General features: G+C 36.4%; 1 protein-coding gene across 2 annotated transcripts; it reads left to right on the forward strand.

Annotated features, from left to right (window-relative positions):
• Positions 1-27,187, forward strand: LOC121731097 (proton-coupled folate transporter-like). 2 transcript variants are annotated; one of them, XM_042120434.1, is made up of 7 exons: positions 1-1,114; positions 9,039-9,198; positions 18,124-18,225; positions 18,793-18,930; positions 22,520-22,603; positions 26,169-26,325; positions 27,046-27,187. In XM_042120434.1, exons 1-7 carry the CDS (start codon positions 332-334, stop codon positions 27,116-27,118), a joined length of 1,497 nt encoding a protein of 498 aa, XP_041976368.1. In that variant the 5' UTR covers positions 1-331; the 3' UTR covers positions 27,119-27,187. The 2 variants fall into 2 exon arrangements, with proteins under 2 accessions (XP_041976368.1, XP_041976369.1); XM_042120435.1 differs by having other exon boundaries at positions 9-1,105.
• Positions 27,188-27,315: the final 128 nt, after the last annotated feature.

The following is a 27,315-nucleotide window of genomic DNA, read 5'->3' on the forward strand; positions in this document are numbered from 1 at the left end:
TGCTCTAATGGAATAAACGGTAGCTGGCAGCAAGGTTGTGATCCACGCAGTGCCGCGAACGCTGCCGCTCTGAGGAGACACCAATTCAATTGGTAAATGGCACCACTCGAACGCGTATCCGTCGAGTCCATTTAAGACAACAGGGCTCAGTACTCCTCTGCCCTACTCCCGACGTAGCAGTGAAGCGTCGAATCGGCAGTCCGACACCGATCGATTAACGATGGAGTGCAAATAGAGAATAATGGGCCCGACCGACAGTAAAAACAAAATGGCGCTCGATACTAAATCTAGAGTTCAATTTAAGCTCGAAGCATAAAATAACAACGCAACCATGAATGGAATAAGTGTTAACATGGATAAAACGATCGGCGAGGAGAAGAAACCGAGGAGAACGACGGTCAAAGAGAAATTAATGCAAATAAGAGCGAATATCACAGTGGAACCCATCATAGCGTGCTACATCATGTCCAACGTCTTTTCCGGCCTCGCAGTTCAAAATTTAAACTTAGAAAAAGCGTGTCGAGTTAATTTAGCATATAGCGACGAAATATGCTCGGCGCTAAACAAACGGCAAACGGAAAACTACACCGTCGAGGAGGCCGAAGTGCAGAAGCTGACGGCGTCCGTGCAAGCCTGGAAGAACATTGTGCAGACTGCATTTCCGTGTATTTTGGTTTTGTTCGTCGGATCGTGGAGTGACAAAACTGGAAAGAGGAAGGCCTGCATACTTCTACCCATCGTCGGCGAGATTCTGTGCTGTATTAGTTTTATTTTAAACACGTACTTCTTCTACGAGCTGCCGCTAGAGATCACGGCCCTGTCCGACCTGTTCCCGTCGCTGACCGGCGGTTGGATCACCGTGTGCGTCGGCGTGTTCAGCTACATCGGTGACGTCACCACCAAAGAAATGCGAACATTCAGAGTGGGGGTGGCCAATCTGTGTATGTCCCTAGGGATCCCGATAGGGATGTCGCTCAGTGGGATCCTTCTTCAGCAGATCGGATACTACGGAATATTTATCATCTCAAACTGTTTGTATCTGGCGAGTTTCGTGTACGGATACATACGTCTAAAAGATCCTGAACTTCCGGTGGAGAGAAAGCGAGTGAGTACAGTATATTACAATACATTCATGCCTTTGTATACTTTCTTAAGTCAACACAAACAACAAACAAACAAACAAATTTTGACAAACTTTCGATCAAGTTAAGTTTCAAAACTTTTCACATGTGAAACGTGAAGTTGAATGGCGTATTTTCTTAGCAAATGTTTCGTAAACTACTAGCACCTACCGGAATCTTTCAAATATGTAGTAGTCATTAGACTTTTAATTAGACTTTATCATCTTGTTTACTGTCTACATCAGCGCGGCTCAGTATTGGTAGTTTATGTTTGAAGCCTAACTAAGCTGAGTGCTTCAACTAATCTATCTGCCAATACTGCATCCCCGGCATAATAGTAAACCGTAAACGCTCACGCCTTGTATAATATTATACGTAATAGTTTTAATGGATATAATAATATTACGCTAAACTCAATTACATTATTCTCATATGAGTTTGAGCTTTTAAATATAATATTATTTTTAACATTTTCTGGTAATAATCGACTGATATATTTTGTTGTTTGTTCTCGCAAAACTGTCTCGTTAAATAAAATAAAAATTTCAATTTGCCACTCTAGATCTGGTTTTTGTAAAACTATAAAATCGAGACATGTACGTGAAATTTTAGGTTAAACCATAAGGTCCATTCAGACCGCAACGCGACGCGTAGATGCTTTCTACTAATCTCTAATCTCGATTTCTAAATTTGTACTGAATTGACAGATATAAATTTCGTGAGACGTCTTGCAAATCTGTCAAATCCATATAAATTTAGAAATGCATCTACGCGCCGCGTTGTGGTCTGAATTGACCCTTAGAAATTTAAGTAATTGCAACTACTTAAGAACATTGTAACTTGTGAATGAATTCTCTCTTATAGTTCATTCACGAATTTTTGACCGAGTGCGGGCGCTTATCGGAAGTGTAAGGTATCTGGCACACTACGATCCGTGATTCCCTTGTAGCCGGATCAGTCCTATGTCTAAGTGATAAATTGCCCTGAGCCCACTACGCAAATTCGAGCGAAGGGGAACACTACAGGGTTACCACGCTAGCGAAATTAAACGGACAATTATAATACTAATTTGTGACATAATTATTAAACATAGTCAAGTTCTATTATTGTCGCACTAAAGAGACGAATTAATTAATTACTTTATAGCTACGAATAATAAAAACTAAGAAAGAGTGACTGTTTCAAATTTGTCCACGAGTCTAAAAAATGTGACCCGAATACATGCATACTTTATGCAGGTATTCGGTACATAATTTTGTGTAAATATAGAAGTGACAATTAGCTAAAGTCAACGGCTTTATTCCGTAAATTTGAGTGTTAGTGTTTCGTTGCTATTGCCATATTTTAGTGTGCGAAAAGGGACTAAATTCAAAACGGTTGAAGTACGGGAGTAACGTTTCCTTAGTTTTTATTATTTGTAGCTTAATCGTAATAAAATGAAGATTTTGACATAAACCCCATATATTATCTGTCAAACGCTTAATTAAATTGTAGGTTAATCATTTTTAGAAAGAAATATAAAAAAAAACTGCTCTTCTTCTTATTTTTAATGAATTACGACAACTCTACGAATCAGCCAAACAATGAATCACCTATCGCCAACTTCGGACTTTATTCACATTTACACATGCAAACACCAATATCCAATACATTACACACACAAACACACACTCACATTATAATAATCTCCAATACCGTTTAATGCAAATCAGGTAACCATTATATTAGAGGATTTGCAGCATGATTAACTTATTGTTGTAACAGTCTGACCCCTAAATTTTGTATGTTAGAAATGTTATTTATGCATCTGGGGATAAACCCAAAAAGAAGGCAGTACCCAGTTTATGTACGTGCACAAACTTTTTCGTTATTTATAAACGAGTGTAGTAATAGCCTGGATAACATATTATAGGCTATATTATATTATAAAGAGTCTGAGCCTTCAGTAACGTTGCATTTAATCGTTCCGCAGTGTAGTTAATATATTTGCAAATACAATGGCAATACGCGATGTATTTTACAATTTTATTAGTTAAGCGACCCTTATCTGTATTACGATGCCTTATGCAAAGTCCCATTTAATATTGATTTCAACTTTTGCAGTCGAAATATCTTATTACAAAGTATGTATCTCAAAGCCCATGCATTGTTTTCTTTTAAATTTAGTCCACAAAGGTCTGCAACTTCTGGCCACCCTAATCGTAATACAATCAGCGTTTAACGCGAGGCTCAGAAAGGTGTCTGCATCGGTAATATCCTAGATCTATCCCGATTCGCCTGTCACTCTCGATATCCCGCTAACGTTTATCCATTTACGGATAGACTGAATGAGTACTCTGCTTTTGTTCTCGATCGCATTTTTGAATGGCAATAATCGCAATCGTCTTAGAGGAGGCGTTGAATGGAATTGAGTATACATAATAGTATTTTAATTTAAAATAAAGATAATATAATACCGACTTCAAAATTGTACGTAATTTACTAAACCGATTTTGATGGAACTAGCAGCAATCCCTAAGTTGAAAAATAACTAGTACAACGAAAAAAGAATTACTTAAATTGAACTTGTAGTTCCGGAGGTATGCGAACACAAACATAAAAACATACACTTGCATACATTCACTTTTAAAATTTGGCATATATTTTGTTCAGACGCTGATACAGATTAATATATAACTGTATAAAACTGGACTAAATAATATAAAACTGGGCAGTTCTGGAAATATTATGATACATAGAACGGGTCGAATTTATAACCTCCTTTTTTGAAGTCGGTTAAAATGTGAGTGAGGCAGTCTGTGAATTGGGTTTAACTCAGAAAAGCGAGCAGATTATGATACTGCATGTTGCTAACAGTCGTCTTGGTATTTTTTTTTACACGCATGAATGCGTCACTAATATTTTGCATGCTAAACTCCATTCAGCGCCTGCTCTATTTGGTTCCTTCGAGTATTTATGTTATTTACTCTGTTGAGGCAAAATTAATATCGACTTTAAATTCATAATGTTTTATATATCGTACTAGGAAGGTAATATTATATTATGTTATTCTTCATTATCTTCTTCATTATCATCATATCTTTACCGTCATATTTAATACTAGATGTCCCGCGCGGCTTCGCCCGCGTAAATTAGGAATTTTACGGAAACCGTACATTTTCCCATAAAAAATAGCTATACTCCTTTCACGTGGTGTACTCTATATCTGTGCCAAATATTACCATAAAAATTGCTCCAGTAGTTCGTGAGATAAACCCTTTCTAAGATTTCCCCCGTTTTTCCCCATTTTCCTGAGTTTCTTTGGTCGTATTAGTCGTAGCGTGATAATATGTTATAGCCTATAGCCTTATTCGATAAATTAGCTATCTAACACTGAAATAAGTTTTTAAATCGGACCTGTAATTCCTGAGATTAGCGCGTTCAAGCAAATATACTCTTCAGGTTTATAATATAAAGTATAGATTTTTTTTAAATTATCGCTTGACAAACTTGAATCTCAATCTAAAATACTATGAAAAGTACCAATAACAGGGTCATAATAGGCTCATAATAATGGGACGATGCATGGTATAATATGGTAGTGATGATGATGATGATGATGAATGTAATTTGCATAGTAGCATAATATGCTTTCCGTTCTTAAAATAACGCCGAAACTCCCAAACTTGTATCTACAAAGAATCAGGAGTTCTCTCAGCACCTTCCGAACCACGGCATACCAGGTATACCTCTGTGCAAAATCTTACTTGTTGGTAGCATATGCTTAGAATACTTCTCACGAAACTGAAGTCACCACATGTTTACCTATAAATTTTGAGGAGTTCCCTCGATTACTTATGGATCCTTCATCAGATCACCATTTTTTGAATATAATACCAAATTGGGATGATATCCTATATACCAAAAGAAAAAATTTGGAAATCGGTTAACAAACGGCGGAGTAATCGTTGAACATAAAAAAACGAACATAACACCTCCCCCATTTTGAAAATCGGTTAAAATTGTAGCCTATGTGTTATTCTGATGTATAAGCTATATTATTGTAAAGTTTCATTAAAATCCGTTCAGTAGTTTTTGCGTGAAAGAGTAACAAACATCCATACATCCACACATCCATACATCCAAACAAACTTTCGCCTTTATAATATTAGTAGGATAGGATAGTAGGATAGTAGGACTAGTAGGATTTTCAATGCTTCGTTATGTAATGGATATTTCCCCAGAGCATGGAAAAAAGTCATTGTAATTCCCTTATATAAATGGGTGATAATCACGACATTAAAAATTACCGACCGAAATTTTTTCCAAAAGTTAGTCTATTCAGCTCTTTTTTGGCACGTAAAACCATTACTATCTGGTAATCAACACAGTTTCATTACTACACGATCCACTACCACAAACATGTTAGCATTCATAGATGACCTCATGGATTCAATAGATAGCCAAAACTGTGTAGACATTATCCACACAGATTTCAGTAAAGTTTTCGACAAAGTTCCACACAGTAGACTTTTAACTAAGATAGCCTCGTTTGGTTTAGATGGTTTATGGCTAGCCTGGATAAAATCGTATTTAACTGATAAATCTTCCGTTGTAGTGACTAATGCTTTTCATCTTTGCCCTTTCCTACTCTATCAGGAGTACCACAAGGTTCTAGATTGGGTCCCCTATTTTTTAATATTTTTATCAACGATATCGATTTTCTCTATTCCGACTTTCATTTATATGCCGATGACCTTAAAATAGTTAAACTAATTAATAAAGAACTAGATTGTTTCCACCTTCAAAGTGATCTTAATAGACAAGCCGTCTGGTGTGAAGTCAACCAAATGACGCTTCTTCCGTAAACTTAAATGCTCCCTATTTACTTACCATATTAACAACAACCAATTATCTCAGGTTCAGGAGATCAGATACCTTGGAATCACTCTTGACACCAAACTGCAAATGAATTAACATATCGATCAAATTGTATCTCATGGGTTTAAAATGCTGGGTTTTAAAAAAAACTCCACAGCTTTTAGGAACCCAAAAACATCAATACTTCTATACAATGCTCTAGTGCGTAGTAAATGTTGAATAAAAAGTGCTTGAATACTGCAGCCCAGTTTGGAACCCACATTATGCCACATAATCAAATCGTATCGAAAAAGTCCAAAAAAGATTCTTATGGCATTACCCCATTATGTAGACATGTTAAAATACTTCAATCTAGATTCGCTTTTGGATAATAAAAAAGGAAAATAAGTACTTGGAACTTATTTTTCTACACACACCAGATTCTGAATGATGTTATTGATAACGATAGACTTTTAAGCAAAATTCCAATATATATTCCTGTCAGATTACCTAGAAAAAATAATTACAAGCCGTTTAATGTTAAATTTGCCAGAACCCATCTAGGCCACTACGCACCGCTCAGAAGATTGTGTAGATCCTACAACGCCATATCTATTACTCTAACATATTTTGTATATTTTCTATTAAGCTAAATTCTTTTAAACATAAATGAAAACAAATTCTGTGTAACAATAGCATGTAACATCGTAACCTTTCTTAACATTTTTAAACATAATGAAATCACTTTACAATACTCAAGTAATCACAATAAAAAATAATTGTTTGATTAAAATTAATGGTTAGTTTTTCACTTGCTTAGTTTATAAGGAACAAATTGTTATGTTATGCCATTCAAACATTAAAAAACTTATATAGTCAATCAGTCGTTTTATCTCACCTCTTTTCATATCATCTCATCTCATTTTCACTAATTTTTTTGTCGCCATTGCGTGCTGTATTTCACCTATCATTGGAAGTCATCTTTACCTATAATAAGTTACCATTGTTTGTCTTTTATTTTAATGTGCCAGATGATATTCGGTTGGTGAATCGTAATAAATAAATAAATCACAATAAGGCTCATGATTAAAAATAAAATATATTTTTTTTTGCCATTACTAGAAAAAAAATGTTATGTAAGTTGTGTGTAAGAACTAGGTGACTAACGGCTACTACTAGTAACTCATGCATCACTTGATATATTATCTCAATATAATTAAATATTATGTCGAGATATTTATAAAATGCGACAAGCGCGTAAATGAACGTCCATTTTATTAAGTGTGGAATTGCCTGTTATGTCTGTTTTCATTATACTGATGTTTAAAATCTGTCAGTTGTAGTAATTGAGGATGTATTCGATCATGGGTCATGCACGTTGATGAGATGACACATCATTAAAATTTATACGAATTTTTGTTGAATTACATCGGATTAATTTGCTTAAAATATGTAATTAATTTTTTTATCCATGGACGCTTCACACCACGTCAGTCCGGCTCCGTGGTAAGTACCTGAAGGACTTGTGTTACGGGTACCAGATCACGAAAATATATTTTATACTTTTACAGTATACATAATATATTTAAGATTTATATTATTATTATAATATCATACACAAATTAAATACACATCCATGATCTAGGAACATTGAAAACTTTTTGTTCCGTCGGCGAGATTCGAACCCGCGACCCCGGCTTGAGCCACCACTTGCTCAACCATTGAGCCACAGAGTCGTCTTTTTTTGTAGCACTAATGTTGAAAATGTATCTTTGATTTCAAATTTTAAGATTGATTTGATCAATAGATATAATGAAAATTAAAAGCTTTAATTCTTATCGTACTTTGTTAAAAAAGTTAGTCGGATTTTACCAAAAAATTAACGTAAAATATAAAAATAAAATAGATTTTTTGAAAATACATTAAACACCTACTTAAATTGCGTTTCTACCAGAGGAATGTCTTTAAGACCTAATAGAATCGCTGCAATAGGCGAGGTCAGGCAGAGGAAGCGATTCTGTGTAGGGTATACAAATCTCGCGAGATTAGACTTAAACTAGATCTTTCAAGTTTATGGAAATCAATATCGCGAAATTCCGTCAATATGGAAATCTCGGGAAATCTCGCGAAAACGCTTTTGTACAATCTCATTGATCGCGCGACATCTCACCCTTTCTTCAACCGAGATCAATCTCGCTACAAAGGGCCGAGATCTCGCGAGAACGAGATTGCATTCCCTAATTCTATGGATTCTCGAAAACACATATTTCTCACAGAAAACCGGCGTGAAACAGAGCTTGCGCTGTGTTTCGCCGAATGAGTCAGTTTACCGGAGGCCCAATCCCTACCCTATTCCCTTCCCTACCCTTCCCTATTCCCTTCACTTCCCATCCCTACCCTCCCCTATTCCCTTCCCTTCCCATCCCTAGCCTCCCCTATTACCCTATTCCCTCTTAAAAGGCCGGCAACGCACCAGCAGCTCTTGTGATGCTGCGAGTGTCCATGGGTGACTTAAGTTGCTTTCCATCAAGTGACCCGTTTGCTCGTTTGCCCTCTTATTTTATTAAAAAAAATTCGCAACGCAACTCTATAAACGCACTCGGTCAATTCAGACCGCAACGGGACGCGAAGATGCATTTCTAAATTTGTACTAAATTGACAGATTTGCAAGACGTCTCACGCTTACGAAATCTGTCAAATCCATGCAAATTTAGAAATGCATCTACACCATAAAGTTAATATACCTAGCGCAATAGAGAAACAAAGGCCTGAGCAAGAGAGATGTCACTATCAGTAACACTGCGTGGTAAAAAGAGACGTGTGATACATGACAGCAGCATTCTTTTTTTGTCGTCCAGTCGGCATGTGCCGCACGTTGACAATTTAATCTCATAGAATTCACGTTCAATCATGCTTGTGTAAGTGTATGCGTACACATATTTTTCACACAGATGAAAACCAATTTTGGTTTCGTTTGACAGCTCGAGATTGTTGCTCTATCCCGCTAGGTATATTAACTTTATGATTTACACATCGCGTTGCGGTCTGATTGAGCCCTTATTCTGGATCTTTTGTTAGGAACAACCAGTGGGCTGCCGAGGCTGGTTCGGTTCGTTCTTCGACGCCAGGCACGTCCGGGAGACGCTGACTGTGGCGTTCCGGAGTGGACCCCGAAGGCGGAGGCTGCGGGTCTCGCTGCTCATCGTTGTGGTCTGCGTTATATTCGGCCCGCTACATGGTAAGGTTTATCTACTTCTTGGTTTCAAAATAGTACCGAAAAGAGAGCATGCTTAGAGTTTTAAGAACGAAAAGACATTACTCAGTCTGGATTTTGTGATTTGCCAAATACACACCCTAAAGTATTATCACTTAGTTTTGTTACACCCTGTATATATTTTGGAGTACGTGAGTGGATAAGAAGATTTGATTTGACATTAATTTATAGGATAATAGTCAGGGACCCCTAAATATTTATTTTTATTAAGTACTACGAGGGCTGCTATTTATGTATCCGGAATTAAAAAAAGAAACAAACATATATCATTTAATATGGTTTTATTGCTTTTCAAAATATTCGCCGCGATGATCGACACACTTTTGCATACGCTGGAACCAATTTTCATAGCACTTTTTGATTGAGGTATCTCCAAAACGTGCATTTTGAACGCATCAACAGCCTCTTCGCGGCTCGAAAAACGTTGACCACGTAATTTGTTCTTCGCGTATGGAAATAAAAAGAAATCGTTAGGTGCCAAATCAGGGCTGTACGGCGGATGACCAGTCAATTCGATCTTTTGACCCTCCAAAAACTGAGTTGTTTTAGCTGAGGTGTGACAGCTAGCATTGTCGTGATGTAATATGATTCTGCGTTGTCGGTTGTCCTTTCTTATTTCTTCAAAGACTTCTGGTAAACAAATGGTCGTATACCATTCAGAATTAACCGTTTTACGATTCTCTAATGGCACTGTAGCCACATGTCCATTAATTCCAAAAAAACAGGCGACCATTTGCTTCAAAGTACTTTTTGCACGAGTAACTTTTGTTGGTTTCGGCTCATCTTGGAACACCCACACCGTTGACTGTTGTTTAGTTTCGGGGTCATATGCATAGATCCAAGATTCATCACCTGTGTAGATATTATAAACGGCTTTTGACGTACCACGGTTGTATTTTTTTATCATTTTTTTGCACCAATCGACACGAGCCCGTTTTTGATCGATTGTCAAGTTGTGCGGAATCCAACGCGAACATATTTTTTTTACAGCCAAATGTTCGTGTAATATCTTATGTATGCTCGTCATACTTATGCCTAAGGACGCCTCTATCTCGCGATATGTAATATGACGATCACGCATTATTAGTTCCCGCACAGCATCTATATTTTGTGGGACAACAGCTGTTTTTGGGCGACCTTCTTTATTTTCATCCGTGAGCATAGACCGCCCACGATTAAACTCACTGTACCAGTGATAAACAGTGGTTTTTGATGGTGCTTCATCTCCAAAAGTTGCGGTGAGTTGAATAAAGCACTGTTGTTGATTTAGCCCACGCCGAAAATCGTAGTAAATCATTGCACGAAAATGTTCACGCGTTAAATCCATGGCAAATGAAGACACGCAATTTTCAAAATGACGCCACAATGGAAAAATAATTGACAGTCACATGAAACAAAATGTATTCTTCAACCAAAGAGTTCTATTTTCAAATGTTGTAATTACTTTTTAAATATTGTTCTTGTAAGTGGCCAGTTCCGGATACATAAATAGCAGCCCTCGTATCAAGCTAATTTTTTGTGAGTAGTTTCATTTTGATAAGACAAACAACATTTTTATTTGCGAAAAATCTTGAAAGTGGTAGCTAACAGAGATAGAAAGTATTTCATTACCGACTTCCAAAAAGGAGGAGGTAATACGTTCGGCTGTATATATCTTTTTTTTTTTTTGTATGCTCAACGATAACTCAGCCGTTTGTGATCCGATTTTCAAAATTCTTTTTGTGTTGTATAGGGTTTAGCTCGAATTTGGTACCATGTCCACAAAAATGGTGATCTGATGATGGGATCCTGGAGAAATCGAGGGGACTCCTTGAAATTTGTATGGAAACATATAGTGATTTTAATTTTTTCTGAAGCATTCGAGATAAATGCTACCAAAAAGTAAGATTTCGCACCAGGTTATACCCTGGATCCGAAGGTACCCAACAGAACTTTTGAATCCTTATAGATACAGGTTCGAGGACTTCGGCGTTGTTTAAACAAGTGAAAGCATAAGCCAACACATCAATTTAATTGATCATCATCATCACAATCATAATTATGCCATGGGTCATCACAATATGACCCAATTATTGATGCTTTTCATGATGTTTTGCGTCGAAGCAGATGTTTTTGATGATTATTTCGCTGTTTGTGAACCGATTTTCAAAATTCTTGTGTTGTTGTATAGGATATAATCATGATTTTATATAATAATTACGAAAGTGGTGAGTTGATGATGGGATCTATGAGCAATCGAGGGAAATCCTTGAAATTTATCAAAAGACTCATAGTGGTTAAAATATTGCTTCTAGTAACTTAAACATATGTTACGAATAAAAGAAAGTTCATACGAAGGTGTCTCTTAGTCCAAAGGCACTGAACAGAACTCCTGAACCTTTAAAGATAAAAGTTTTTAAATTGCAGCATCGCTTAGATAACTGCAAGCATTTACCACAATTTTGCTTACAGTAACATAATGTGAATAGTTAACATTCGTAGTGGTTATTTACGCATAAAGCCTTATCTTGTAGATAACTAAAAAATTTGAAATTATTATTTTTAACAAAAAATTAAAACCGACTTCCAAGGTAAAAACAATAATAATATGAACTAAAAAGTATTAAATAACTCTTACTCTATAATAGTGCCTTTGTCAGAATTCGTCTAAATCTCAACTATTTCTGTACATACTACAGTCTTTATTACTTTGAAGTCGGTACCAGTCCCAAAAGCTTCAGATATTCTGACAGACTGAACTCACTATAAAATTTGCTGGTACCGACTTCAAATAATAAAGACTGTAGTATGTACAGAAATAGTTGAGATTTAGACGAATTCTGAAAAAGGCACTATTATAGAGTAAGAGTTATTTAATACTTTTTAGTTCATATTGTTATTGTTTTTACCTTGGAAGTCAGTTTTAATTTTTTGTTAAAAATAATACTTTGATTTGATGGTCCTAAAATGTCGATTGCTCTATTTGTAGGACAATGTTTCTCTTAAATTATATTACTACTAGATGTTCCGGCAAACGTTTCTTTGCCATATCATACAGTATTTCACCTTTCAACCATATTATTTTATTGAAGTGACTAAATATGTCATATGTCACCATGGCAACGTCCATCGCTATCCCGTCTCACCAACAATGGTCGCTGTCAGTCTCGAGTTGTAATAATTTACTAATATTTATACAATAAATGCACCTATCAATATTTTAGACGTGGACGAGCCATGCTTCGGCACGAATGGGCCGGCTCGACCGGAGAAATACCACGTCCTCACAGAAAACCGGCGTGAAACAGCGCTTGCGCTGTGTTTCGCCGAGTGAGTGAGTTTACCGGAGGCCCAATCCCCTACCCTATTCCCTTCCCTACCCTCCCTTATTCCGTTCCCTTTCCATCCCTACCTTCCCCTATTACCCTATTCCCTCTTAAAAGGCCGGCAACGCACCTGCAGCTCTTCTGATGCTGCGAGTGTCCATGGGCGACGGAAGTTGCTTTCCATCAGGTGACCCGTTTGCTCGTTTGCCCCCTTATTTCATAAAAAAAGTACCCAGTAGCCGATTCTCAGACCTACTGAATATGCATGTTAAATTTGGTAAAAATCAGTAAAGCTGTTTCGGAGCAGTACGGTAACTAACATTGTGACACGAGAATTTTATATATAAGACGAGCTTTTGCCCGCGGCGTCGCTCGCGTTAAGAAGTATTATTATATACAAACTTTCATCCCCTATTTTAACCCCTTGGAGGTGGAATTAATCAAAATTCTTTCTTAGCGTATGCCTACGTCATAATATCTACCTGCATGCCAAATTTCAGCCCGATCGGTCCAGTGGTTTGGGCTGTGCGTTGATAGATCACCATGTCAGTCAGTCACCTTTGAGTTTTTTAAATATAGATTAACCTACCAATATACAAAAAATCTGCTGGTTAGGGTTCTGTTTAAGGGTTCTAGTAATCAAAAAAACTTGCTATTTACCCACTTCATCCATTTACCTTTTTACTTATGCTAAGCATATTACCTGCTGATATTTTCTGTAATTCATAAAAAATGTTATCAGAAGTTTAGACGGGTGTATCTATTGATTAGTCGATCTACGGATCATAGAGAATAGATCAATTAGGTAATCCCGTGCAACTAGATTATTTTTTTATAATGATTACCATATTATATCATTAATTACTGGTAATTACATAATACATTTTATGTTTATTTATAACATTATTATGAAGTACCTAAAGCGTTACTCATAAGTACCATTAAATAATTTTTCCATAATGCACTAGATCTAAACAACATATTTTGTAATTAGATTTAATAGGTTACCATTCTGGTGAGAAATTCCATGAATAGAGGTATGTTTTGTTAGGAAGTCTGATACCATTTTTATTCAGTACTTTATTTCTAGTACAAGCTTATGGCCCAAAAGCAGCCAGACCTTTGTCATTTCATAAAAGCTGAAAGTTTTTCTGTACATAGTCCCCTATAGAGGCGAGAATGGGGATTGTCCATTTTTTTTAATTTTGCTCATTACAAAAATATTTCGAGGAATAAGTTCAGTGATCGTTTTTCTGTATATAAACGAAAAAAATACCCATTAGTTACTTATATTTTTGAACAAATATGTTTAACCTTTGTTTGACCTTCAATGGCGTTAAATTAGCAATAAATACGACCAACATTACGTTTCGAACTTTTGGTAAGCTTCTCGTATCAGCTTTCACATAATGAGAACTTGCATTTGACGAACCAGCTTTTATAAATAAGATTGAAAGGAAATTTAAAACACTGCAGAGGTCAATTGGCGGCCGATGATGACGTCAGAGCGAAACTTTAAAAATTTATTGAGAAAAAACTAGCCAATGAATTTCAAAATAATTAAATTTATATTCTTAAAATACCCTATTTCAACGAAAAAAAATATAAAAAGTACATGTGATTTTTTTTGGACAATGCCCATTTGAGGCCTGAGGGTCTTACTCTATTAGTTTAAATATAAAAACAGATACAGAAGTATACATTATATAACAGCGTACAACCCACAGTGCAACGATTCAATGTTATGGTCGAATAATGGCTTATTTCAATTTCAAATGGCTCTCAACGTACTTAAGGGTTGGTTGCACCAACTTACTTTAACTATAACTGTAACTTTAACTATAACTACAGCGCAAAATGTCAAATCTTTGGTTAAGGACGATATATTTCACGATAACCATAACCGCTTATGAATGAATGAATGAATGAAAACATTTATTTCAGACAATATGCCCATAGTGTTGTTAGTGTGTTAGTTACAAGATGATAATGACAATAATAAAATATAATAAATATGTTAGTGATGTTAGTACAAAAATTTCCCATAAAACTTAAATTACTCCTTTGACTATCCTTATCCAATGTTCTTGGATAATCAAGTCAATCAGTCAAATCTATCCGCAATGACTCTCAGAATGCTGTTGTTGAAATTTTGACTGTTTTTTTGCGTATTACCGCTTTAAAACCGTCGGTACGCCCAGAGGCAAACATACCAGAAGCGCTACAGCGCCACGGTAGTCCCAGCAGCATTCTGAAAGTATTGTTATACTGGACGCGCAGAGTATCATAGGTTCGATTCCTATACCCAACCCATAGGGAACCCGAGTAAAAAGACTGGCAATAAGCTTTGAATAATAGGATCTTAACTCGAGTTGCACAACGGGTAAACCTACGGGCGAGCATATTACCTCGAACCGCTAACGCTCTACATTCCCTCTCCATATCCTCGTCATCCCTGAGGTCATCGGTCACAATATGACCCAGATATTTAAACTTTTGTACCCGTTCTAAGGCAACTCCATTCAGATACACTGGAGCTTATACTTCATATTCAGCTTATACTTATAATAATTGTGTTGTTATGGCAAATGTTTTTTCCTGTCGATTTTTACGGATAATTAAATTTTTTATACTCTCAATAACGGTATTTTTAATAAAAAAATAAACGCAACAGGCATCTATCAAAATCTGTGGTCAAAGTTAACATGAAAGTTAAAATTAAAGTTAAGCCTTAACTATAACCATAACTTTGACCATAACTGTAACTATAACCACGCCTCTGGTGCAACCCATTCTAAGAAGCTTATAAATTTTATTTACAACAGAACTTTTTTTTAAATTTGTTCAATTGAAATAATATTTTGACGAATAAATCTTAAAAGCTCATCACCGAGCTTTCAGCTCAAACTTTGCCGGTAGTATTCCTAATTGTTTCTTAAGTTGTTAACAGCATGTAAATTCTTTAACTAGTACTGTGTCGTAGTTAAAAAGTTTCGATGAATATGTACCAACTTTACCTACAACGTAACTTACTTAGAATACTGTGGAAATTGACTAACCACAGGTTACAGATGAATGTATTCATCATCATCAAAATTGTATGTAAATAACATTGATTATTATGAATTACGATTAACTGATAGACTATTCTGCTACACATCTTTACAAAACTAGAGAAAATTAATTCAAATGAGTTTGCATCAGCTCGGATCAGCATTTACTATTGCTAAATCCCAGCATTAGATTTTGTCGACCATAGTCATATTAAGTACTTAATTGTTTTTTTTTTCAAATTCACTGCAAAAGTACATAACATCCTTTTTTCCAATTTTTTGCTAAAAGCTCTGCAAGCACTGACCTCCATTATACAAGTAGGTATGACAGTTTATAAAAAGACCAATAATATATTTTTTATTGATTAGTCCGAAAATAATTATAATAGTTTTATTTTGTAAGAGTTACTGAATACCTATACCTTATTTAGATATTCATATTTAGATAGTCATATTTGTAGATTTTGCTAAGGCATATGATAGTATAGATCGTGCTTCCCTATATACGATATTAAGGAATTTCCAAATCCTTGAGAAACTTATTAACTTGATCAAGACAACTACGAGTAAGAGTAATGCGGTGGTACGGGTAGACAGGTCATATACGAGTTTATTTAACATAGAGACTGGACTAAAACAGGGGGATGCTCTCTCACCAATGTTATTTAACCTAGCGTTAGAATACATAATAAGGAAAGTAACAGACCTTGACGGGGGCGTCCAGCTTAATGGAAAACATCAAGTAATAGGCTATGCACATGATCTGGCTCTCATGAGTGAGAAAAAGTCTGATGTCGTGGATATGGTAAGGACCCTTGAGAAGGAAGCCAATAAAGTCGGACTTAAAATCAATCATGGCAAAACTGAATACTTGCACATGCGGAAATACAAAGATAAACGACGACCACCTGAAGATTTTTTAGTAGATAACATCTCATACACAGGAACAGCTAAGTTTAAGTACCTAGGTTGCACTATAACCGACACAAATTCTAGAGTAGATGAGATCGACATCCGAATCCAAAGTGCTCTTCGGTGTAGTGCGGCACTCCATAGAATTTTAGTGTCCAAGATCCTAAGTAGAGGTACGAAGATACGAATATATAAAACTGTAATCCGACCTATACTCTTGTACGGCAGTGAAACTTGGACCCTAACTCAAAAGGAGGAAACAAAGCTGTTAGTAGCTGAGAGAAAAATACTGCGCAAGATTCTCGGACCGACGAGGGATGAAGATGGCAGTTTGAGGCCACGGAAAAACCTTGAGATTGAAGAACTCGTGGCAACGCCCAATATTATCGGGGAATACAAATCTCACCGAATCCGCTGGCTCGGTCACGTAGAAAGAATGAATGATGACCGAGCGGCTAAAAAAGCGTATGTGGGGCAAATGACTGGCAAACGACCGGTAGGCCGTCCCAGATACCGCTGGAGGGATGAGGTAGAAAAGGACCTGAAGGCGTTACGAGCCGGATCATGGCAAGATGTCGTACAGGATCGAAATAAATGGCGTGTGCTTGTGTCAGAGGCCAAGACTCAATTTGGATCGCTGCGCCGCAGTAAGTAAGTAAGTAAGTAAGAGTTACTGAAGACATGGAAGAAGTTATCAATCCTTTATTTTCATATTTATATATATTTTATGTTTCCTTAAAGCGTCTGCTATTAGTGCTTTTACCTTAATATCAAAAAGACAGTTGAACATCACTAGTATTAGTTCCACATACTCCCACTACTGCTACCAGCGCCAATATGGCAACTTTCAAACGTCATTTTTACGTCAAATTTAATAATATATAATCTATGGACGCTTCACACCACGTGAGTCTGGCCCTGTGCTAAGTACCTAAAGGACTTGTGTTACAGGTACCAGACAACGGAAATATATTTAATACTTTTATACTATACATATATTTAAGATTTTTATTATATCATACACATATTTAATATACATCCAGACCCGTGAACATTGAAAACTTTTTGTTCCGTCAGCGGGATTTGAACCCGCGACGTTTGAGCTACCAACGCGCTCACCACTGAGCCACAGAGGTCGTCTGGAAATTTAGTTCCTATCCCTCATATTGGGGGAGGTACAAAAATAGCTGTCATTTCAAAGGGTATCATTAGTCCAGCGTACTTGTATAATGGAGGTCAGTGTCTGCAATCTATTTACAGTTTTTAAATCTGAAAACACCATGTACTCTCTGTCGCCCGCCCATAATATTTGTGCGAAAGAGACATGTGATAAGTCAATGATCGAATTTCTCCATCAGTAACCATCCTGGTTTGTTCCAGGGAAAATTAACGTGCTGTATCTATTTATAAGGCTCATGAGGTTAACTCGCGTTCCTATCGCATGCCTATGGGCTCCCACACTGCGAATTCGTATGACATAACAATGCGATGCGAAGCGAATTCGCAGTTTTGTGTGGGAGCCCTATAGGGAGGAGATAAAACTGTTCGTGCGAAAGAGATAAGCTATAGTTCAATGACCGAATTTCTCCGACTATGATAACCAACCTGTGTTGTTCCAGGGGAGATGAACGTGCTATACCTTTTCATGAGGTACCGTTTCAACTGGGACGAGGTGCAGTTCAGCATGTTCTGCACATACAGTATTATTACGAATTTAGTTGGTAAGTAATATAAAAGGTTTGTTACCAGCGGGCAGCGGGGCGGGAGCGGATATGGATAAGGGTCAATTCAGATCGCAACGCGACGAGGCGAGGCGAGGCGCGGCGCGGCATAAGTTTGTATGGATTTGACAGATTTCAATTGCGTGAGACGTTTTGCGAATCTGTAAAATCCATATACATTAATGGTTGATTCAGACCGCAACGCGCCGATGCGAGGCGAGGCGCGGCGCGGCATAAATTTGTATGGATTTGACAGATTTCAATTGCGTGAGACGTCTTGCAAATCTGTCAAATCCATACTAATTCAGAAATGCATCTACGCATCGCGTTGCGGTCTGAATCAACCCCAGACGCAATTGAAATCTGTCAAATCCATACAAATTTATGCCCCGCAGCGCCTCGCCCCGCCTCGTCGCGTTGTGGTCTGAATTGACCCTAAGCCGTCTAGTACACCGCGCGCCCGCGCCACTCGGTTTTCGGGGCCTGTCAACGAGGTTTTGGCAACAAGCAACGTGACATGAGAATTTTGTATATTCACTCTACAGATTATCGTATTGTTTGTTTCAGGTACTTTGTTCTCTATAAGTATATTTAGTGACTTAATGAAGCTTGACGACTCTGTGGTGGGGATCATATCCTGCACCAGCAAAATACTCGCGTCCTTCATATTTGCGTTTGCCAGCACCACCACTGAAATATACATTGGTAAGTATAGTAGAAAGTTTTTGACGACCTCTGTGGCTCAGTGGTTAAGCGTAGCATAGCTCAAGCCGGGGTTGGCGGGTTCGAATCCCGCCGACGGAACAAAAAGTTTTAAATGTCCGTAGGCCATTGATGACGGATGTGTACTAAATATTTGTATAATATAAAATAAAAAATCTGAAATAAGAAAAATGTATAGTATAAAAGTGTGAAATATATTTCCGTTGTCTGGTATCCGTAACACAATCCTACACGTACCTACTCAGCACGGGGCCACACTGACGTGGTGTGAAGCGCCCATAGATATTATATTAAACTAGCTGTTGCCCGCGACTTCGTCCGCGTGGACTTCAGTTTATAGCGCGCAGTGTCAACTAAACTGGTGTCAAATTTTAAAGCTTTTTAAAACCCTGGTAGGTACCTACTCCTTTAATCAAAATACCCAGAAACAGCTATGCAATGTGCACATAATATTTTTTTTTTAAACTTTATTTATGCCTTTTAAAGCTTACTAGAGATCGCCCAATGGTCGAAATTCGACCTTAGTCTCAACGACATTAGGACTACTACCTATATTTTGTAAGACAATATTGACTATCATTTTTTTAACTCTTGTCTCTGGGACTTAGCTGATCTCAGACTGGCCGTGTAAGCATTGTCTAATAGTATCTTAGATTCAATAAAAAAAATATAATCCATTTTCAATTTGTCAACTTGTTGTCAACAGACTTCAACCATAAATAAAAGAGTATAATTCGTATGTATAGGCTTGTCACTCAAAAATCTGTCATTTCTCATGTGTGTGTGTTGTAGTGTGTGTAATGTTTTCTTTGTTAAAAAAATGTATGATAAAAGCGTAATTTCTAAATAATATTAGTTTGATGCACTCCTTCACCATATAAACTATAACTGTGCAAAATTTCATGCACGTACGTTTCCCCATTTTTCGTAAAAAGGGTTACAAAGTTTTTCGCTTGCGTATTAATATATAGATTTAGCTTTAAAGCCATTACACAACTATACCCATAAACTATTTATCATTGATAGGTTTAAGGTTACGTCACCGGTCACTGCCTAGATAAAATATTAAGTACTGAGTAGTGAGTACTGAGTTATTTAATTCGTGTATAACAATCGAAAGAATTGGAAGATCTAATTTAGGATCGTACCACGTCTTATACAAAGACGTTTGAGCAAAAGCTAGCGCGACGTAGGGCGACTCTTAGCACCATCTGTTATGAATTTTTGGAACTAACTTAATGTGAACAAATTGACGCATAAACACCCCCTTACAGCCCCTTTTTCCAGTTAAAAAGTAGCCTATGTCCTTTCTCAGGCCTTAGACTATCTGTGTACAAAATTTCATTACAATCGGTTCAGTCGTTTTGGCGTGAAAGCGAGACAGACAGACAGAGATACTTTCGCATTTATAATATTAGTATAGATATAAAGTTTGTCACTACAAAGCTAACATATTCACAATTGCAATGATGAGTCACTACTCATCATTGCAATTGTGAATATGTTAGCTCCAGTTGTTGAAAATGAAATGAAAAATCTGCGTCACGTTGCTTAACATTAAACTTATAAATAAATTTTAGCAATCAGAAATCAGAATACAAAATATTGAAACGATCAGAGCACTTTCCAACTAATAGAGGGCGACTAACCCCAAAAATCATCACATCGTCCTTCTCTCTTCACACTCACGCCCGTCTTTCATATGCCAGGTGAAAAAAAACGACGCGGATTCACCGCCAAATTAGTTTTTTCTCAATAACTCGATTAATACACAACATTTTAAAAATCCGCTAGGTCGATCTCTCAATGATAGAATTTTATACAATGTGTTAAAATATTAACTTAGTTCAATGCACGATTGCGGCAATAAATGAAAGATTCGTGAAAATTAGATTAGATGCATCTTTGTGATTTTTTTCCATCGAGAAAATTTTAAGAGGTCGTGTTTTTGCTCAGATCGAATTCTCGGAAATATAATCTAATTTTAGAAAATGAAACAATTCGGGGCTTATTTTCAAGTATAAAAATGAATTATAAAATCGACATTTTAGGGTTAGTCGCCCCCTTAAGAAGACTCTCGATCACGGCAGCTTTTAAACAAAACAACAAACTAGATCACAATCGGTCCAGTCGTTTGGATCCTACGATGCTACGGATAGACAAACGCTAGACAGATACGAGAAACTTATAACACCCCTCTTTTTTGGTCGGAGGTTAAAAATTAAGTAAATAATTAATAAAGAATATAATATTGATACAGAGTGATTTTACTCTAAATATTATAGGGTACTCGTTAAACCTTTTTATTTAAAAATAAAATCGGCCAAGTGCGAGTCAAACTCGTGCACGAGGGGTTCCGTACCGTAATAGAGCAAAAATGGGCAAAAATTGTGTTTTTTCTTAAATATTTAAGTATTTTATTTTAATATTATTATTAATTATTAAAGTACAAATATAATTAAGTATTTTGTCATAATTTCAAGTGCCGCTATTCTCATTATTGATAACGAGCAAAAGAGGCCAAAAAATCACGTTTCTTATATGGGAGCCCTTAAATATTAGCTTTATTTTGTTTTTAGTATTTGTTGTTATAGCGGCGACAGATATACATATTGGTGAAAAGTTCTTGAGTTGCAGCCTGGAGACAAACAGATAGACGGACAGACAACGAAGTCTTAGTAATAGGGCCCCGTTTTTACCCTAACCCTAACAAGTAATTTCATATAAAGTACTCGTTGAAGTTAAATAACATGCTAAGTTTTATGTCACCTTCAGCAAGCACTAAGTACCTACCTACTTGTCAAAGAAATAATAAAAAATGAATATCCTACTAATGAGGATGACGTAGAGTTTGACCCTCAGAGAACGCTAAATGGATGTTGTCGGATGTGTCTCTAGACATAATATGGACTTCGAGCCTTTAAGGTGACTTTCCGATCCTCGCGCAAGCGACCGCGACCGACAAAAAATCTATTAAAATGTAAGGTAAAAATTATATTATATTCTGTGATAAAATGCCACATTATGACCTATTGGTATAGGCCTTCAGATTTTCACCTGTTTCGGCCTCTGCAGAATTCCTTAGGCATTTTCAGGTTAGCATCACGAAAAAACTGCCAAAACCACTTGTTGCAGTTTTGTGATCCTGAAGCCACAAAACTTTTAAAGCAATGGGATCACGTCCCTACCTTTTTTTTTTTGCGCCGAGAAAATACTTTTAAGCATCTTGCGGGGGACGGGGTCCTATCCGCAAGTATGTGGGTCTCTGCTGCGTCCGAAGATGGTGGTGGACGCAGCCCCTACCCACTAAAAACTCGGCGGTACTCCACTATGCGCCTTGGGCGGGCCGCTTCCCTACCTACAAGATGACAAAAAGTTATCCAACAAAATGGCACCTACATATTTTAGTCAGATGTAAATAAACTTTATTAAAAGCCTTTTGAATATTTATATAAGAAGATAACCCCTACCAAATAATATTATATAACAAGATGGTCAGACTTTGAAACTGTTTATTAAGTAATTTAGTTATTTTTTAAATCAAATAAGTTTAACCTGCTTACTGTTTCAGCGCCCCTGGTGGAAATCTTCAATGGAACATCCTTCATAGCTATGCGCTCCATCGCGTCTAAATTGGTCACCAGCGAGGAACTAGGTATGATACTTTATCTTTTTGCTTTAGTATACGTAATCGACGGAGAGCTGGCGACCAAATCGGTCATGTGGCTTCGGCTGTATTAAAACTCCGTTAGCTACTTTCCTGAACAACCTTTCTGATAACCTGCGTGCTGGCAGCTCGTGGGCGGTGGGTGTGGGTGAAGTTGCTCTGTACTTCCTGTGCACTCAAAAATATTTAAATCGATCGGGTGATGGGAAGGGGTTGCCAGCGTTAGTCAAAAGTAGGAAAATTATTATTTTCATGTGGGTTCAGCTGTGTTGGCTTTTTAGTTAGTATGTAATCCCAAAAAAATAGTCAGACAAAAATATCGGTGGGAAAGTACCGAAAACAATTATTGTTGAAATCGGTGAATTTTCATACAAGTTCAACGTTTTCAAGAATTTTATTTTCTACCGACATAATAATTTTATGGTTTAGCGACTGTTATAGAGCATGATTAATAAAATATATTTTAGCTTTTGTCGGTCGCAGTCGCTTGCCGCGAGGATTGTTCAGTCATTAGGTACTCAATATACTTTCACTATTACTCATTACCGTCTTTATTTAAAAAAAAGAAATAATAATATTATGTTTAAAAAATTCCATGCGGCTGTAAATACGGCTTCGCCCAAATCATTCACATGCACAATTTGACGTGATATCAAATAATATGATTTAGGAGCAGAAGACTTGTCTCTATGTGTGGTACTACCATGTATTAATTATATTGTGAAAAACAAAATCTGATAGCAAAATTAACTTCCTTCAAGTTACACTTTCAATAAACTGGTTTAATAAAATAATTAAAACTATCAACGTCACATGCGTCTGTTTTAAATAATATTTATTGCAGTATATAAAATGTTGCATTCAATGTCAATGTATTATGTTAAGGAATCTCTTAATTTGCTTATAAATAGTAATATTAGTAACTGACCACACTCACAATAACACGTGAGTAGATTTAACGTGCTTGTAGTTTTATAAACGGCTCTTAAAAAAAAAGAAGAAAGATATAAATATATCAGACGTGTGTTTTTTCTTCAGATTGTATAATTAATATAAACAATCTTAGGTTAGCTTAGAGAAGAGACAAATGTAAACTTACCATTGCAAAACCAGTAAAACCTAGAGATTATTATCAAAAACACAACAAAACGACCCATAACTCTTTTCTTGTTTCTGCTGACAAATAATATTTATGCTTAATGATTAACAATTTTTTTTGAATTACAGAATTATCAAGTCCAGAGAACAGAAAATTCCCAATTTGAAAACATTAGAATTTTGTATCGCAACGTATTTCACATAAGAGTACACTTATTTAGCTTCAGAAAGTCGAGGGTGAAAACAGTTGTAGCGATGTGAGAGGGTCTCAGTCATCGATATACAATACTGCGTAGAACGATAACTTTCTTTCATTGAACCGCTCAAATATTATGGCTCCAGTTACCGTCATGGCAACGAAAATTGTATGATCGATGCGAGTACGACAGTCAACCAAGGGTTTGATTACACCTACCGAGTTAAGTGGCGAGACAATGGCGAGACAACACTAACAGGCAATTTGATTGGCCGATATCACTGTTTCGCCATTGTACTCGGCAGGTATCAGGCTCTAAAGCTCGATTTATATGTGTTCGCGCGACGCGACAGAGCGGTTGGGCCGCTACACATCGAGATCACAAGCAATTGTATGTAGCGATTCATTTAAATAACGGCGCAGTCACGACGTTATACATACAATAATTGCTTGTGATTTTGTTCTGTGGCGACCAAATCACTCTGTCACGCAGACAAATTCAGCCTAAAAAGTACGCCTTTCGTTTCACTTTTTTCACTCAGTTTCTCTTCCATAGGATGGTATCTCGATGGTCTCAGCTAATGTGCTCACGTGTAGTTAATTTAGTTTCGAACCCGCGATTAATGGCCACCAACTGTTACCGATAGGGTTGCTATTTATTAGTTCTTTTGTTCAAATTGAATGCTGAAATGTTGAGGTCAAAAATGTTATCAGATCAGATTTTACTGAATTTAGCTTTAAATGAGAAATGTATGATACGAATAAGGGTAAATTCGTTTACATTTCTCCAAACAAAAACTATCACATGTAAGGACAGGTGATAGTTATAATTGTTCTGTAAGTTTATGCGAAAATAAGTAATATTATACAAACACACCTTTGTATTTACCTCTGCACATGCATAGTTATGCAATTATAATATCTATATATTAATACGTGAGCCGAAAAACTTTGTATCCCTTTTGACGAAAGATGGGGAAACGTAGGTGAATGAAATTTTGCACAGTTATAGTTTATATGGTGAAGGAGTGCATCGAGCTAATATTATTTTGGAATCATGCTTTTATCATACCTTTTTTTAACAAATAAAACATTACACACACTACAACACACACACTAGGAAAAATGACAGATTTTTGAGTGACAAGCCTATACATATGAATTATACTCTTTTATATTTTATGGTTGAAGTCTGTTGACAACAAGGTGACAAATTGAAAATGGATTATAGTTTTTTTATTGAATCTTAGATACTATTAGACAATGCTTACACGCCTAGTCAGATCAGCTGAGTCCCAGAGACTAGAGTTGAAAAAAATATGATATTAGTCAATATTTTTTTATAAAATATAGGTAGTAGTCGTATATGTCGTTGAAACTAAGGTCGAATTTCGACCATTGGGCGATCTCTAGTAAATATAATAATAAAAAAAAACCAATATATTACTGTTTTATGTCTATAGATGAAGCTTCCAGACATAAAACTGTAACATAATGTATTTCCTCAATCTGTACTATAGATAAGCAAATTCCTCATCATAACCATATAATGTAGATCTATATCTCCATTATGCATAGAATCATAGTTTTATAGGTGTACTTGCGGTAGTTTCCATTGGATTGGACAAATAAGAAAATCAATTGATGTTAGTATCAATAAAATAAAAAAAAATCTTTATATATTTCATAACAATAAAGGTTATCAAAAATCTTGTATCGCCGCACTAATAACATTGTATATAGCTAACTATATGACGCACGCAACTTCGTTGCGCTAAAAGCCGTTTATCGCGCGGGAACTGTCCATTTTGCGAGAGTAAAAAGTATCCTTTCTCCTTTCCCGGGACCAAAAGTATCATAATAGTAGAAATTTCAGCAAAATCGGTTCAGTGGTTTGGGCGTGAAGAGGTAACAGACAGACATACAGACAATCAGACGGACAGACAGACATACAGACACACTTTCGCATATTAGTATGGATGGATGTTATTAGGGCGGCCATATAATATGAATAATATGAGTTGTTGTCCTTATATCCTGTCATCGCTACCAACGAAGTATAATTAGCTGGTGCCTGGTGTACGTTTGGTTTCGCTCTGTCTCTATACATTTCGTTGGTAGCGGCAACCGGTTGCGCCACCAGGGTGACCCGATAAAATAGAGAAAATGGCCCACTTAAATTGCTCAACATAGACACAAACAGTGCTATATTGACATTATTATTATATCAATATCATACTGTAACAGTTTTTTTTTCAGGTAAAGTAAACTCTCTGTTCGGTCTAGCTGAGGCCATGATGCCACTGGTGTACGGGCCCCTCTACTCCAGGGTGTACATGGCTACACTCAACGTACTACCAGGAGCGGTGTTCCTCCTAGGAGCTGCCATGACTGTGCCGGCCGTTGCAATATTTGGGTGAGAGAATATGCGAAGGCTTTTAACAACATTGCACATTCGTGTTTATACATATTTTGTAAATAAATACAATAATATTATATGCGTTCGATATTCATTTATATAAAAAGAATAAATATAATAAAATAAACAACGAAAAGCTATTCCTGGTAGACTACATTTTTTACGGTAAACAATACGTAATATAGTGAGCGACTACCGTCATCCATGGACATGTAAGTGAAAGGACTCGAGTACGTCACAGGCCTCTATTTGTTTTGTTTAGAGCTGTTATTTCACCTCGGTCCTATGAAATTGATCTTTATGTCAGTGGGATAAAATAATCGCCAGAGGTAAAATAAATTTGAATGCACTTAAACTGCGGTATATTTTCTCAAACATTAGAACCTTGCGATTTCCTTGACGTTCCACAGGTGCTTTGCGTTCAATAGCTAATAAATAATTTATTAAGATTTAATTGATAAAAAGTTAGCAAGCCTTTCCGCTATAAGCGAAAATATGAGTACTGCAAGTGTCAGTTCTAGGGCATTCATTTAATACAGTTTATATAAGCGACTAATTGCTGATTAATTATACACTCCGGCTATAAAATTTAATTCAGTACGCCCATTTAATGTTAATTTATAAATGATATTACATAATATTATTAAGTATTACCTTTTTTTTGACTGCGTTCGTGCTCTGCAGGCGTTTTAAACTATTATTATTTTCTGTCAACAGGTGGATGTACTTCGAACAACGTAAAGACAGTAAACAAGTCGAAGAAATGGATAACGTGAGCAAAGACATTTAAAAAGTACAATAAAAATTATCGTGTATAATATAAGTGATACATAAATATCAATAAATTGTTTCTAAATTACTATCGTATATTTTTTCCTGTATTCTTTGTCAAAACGTGTTACTCAAAGTTAGTTTATTTTTAACTGAAACCAGTTGTGCTAGTGAAAATTTTAAATAATGTTTGTAACTCGCTAACGATGAGATTCA

Source organism: Aricia agestis, chromosome 10, assembly GCF_905147365.1.
Source record: "Aricia agestis chromosome 10, ilAriAges1.1, whole genome shotgun sequence".
Lineage (NCBI taxonomy): Eukaryota > Metazoa > Arthropoda > Insecta > Lepidoptera > Lycaenidae > Aricia > Aricia agestis.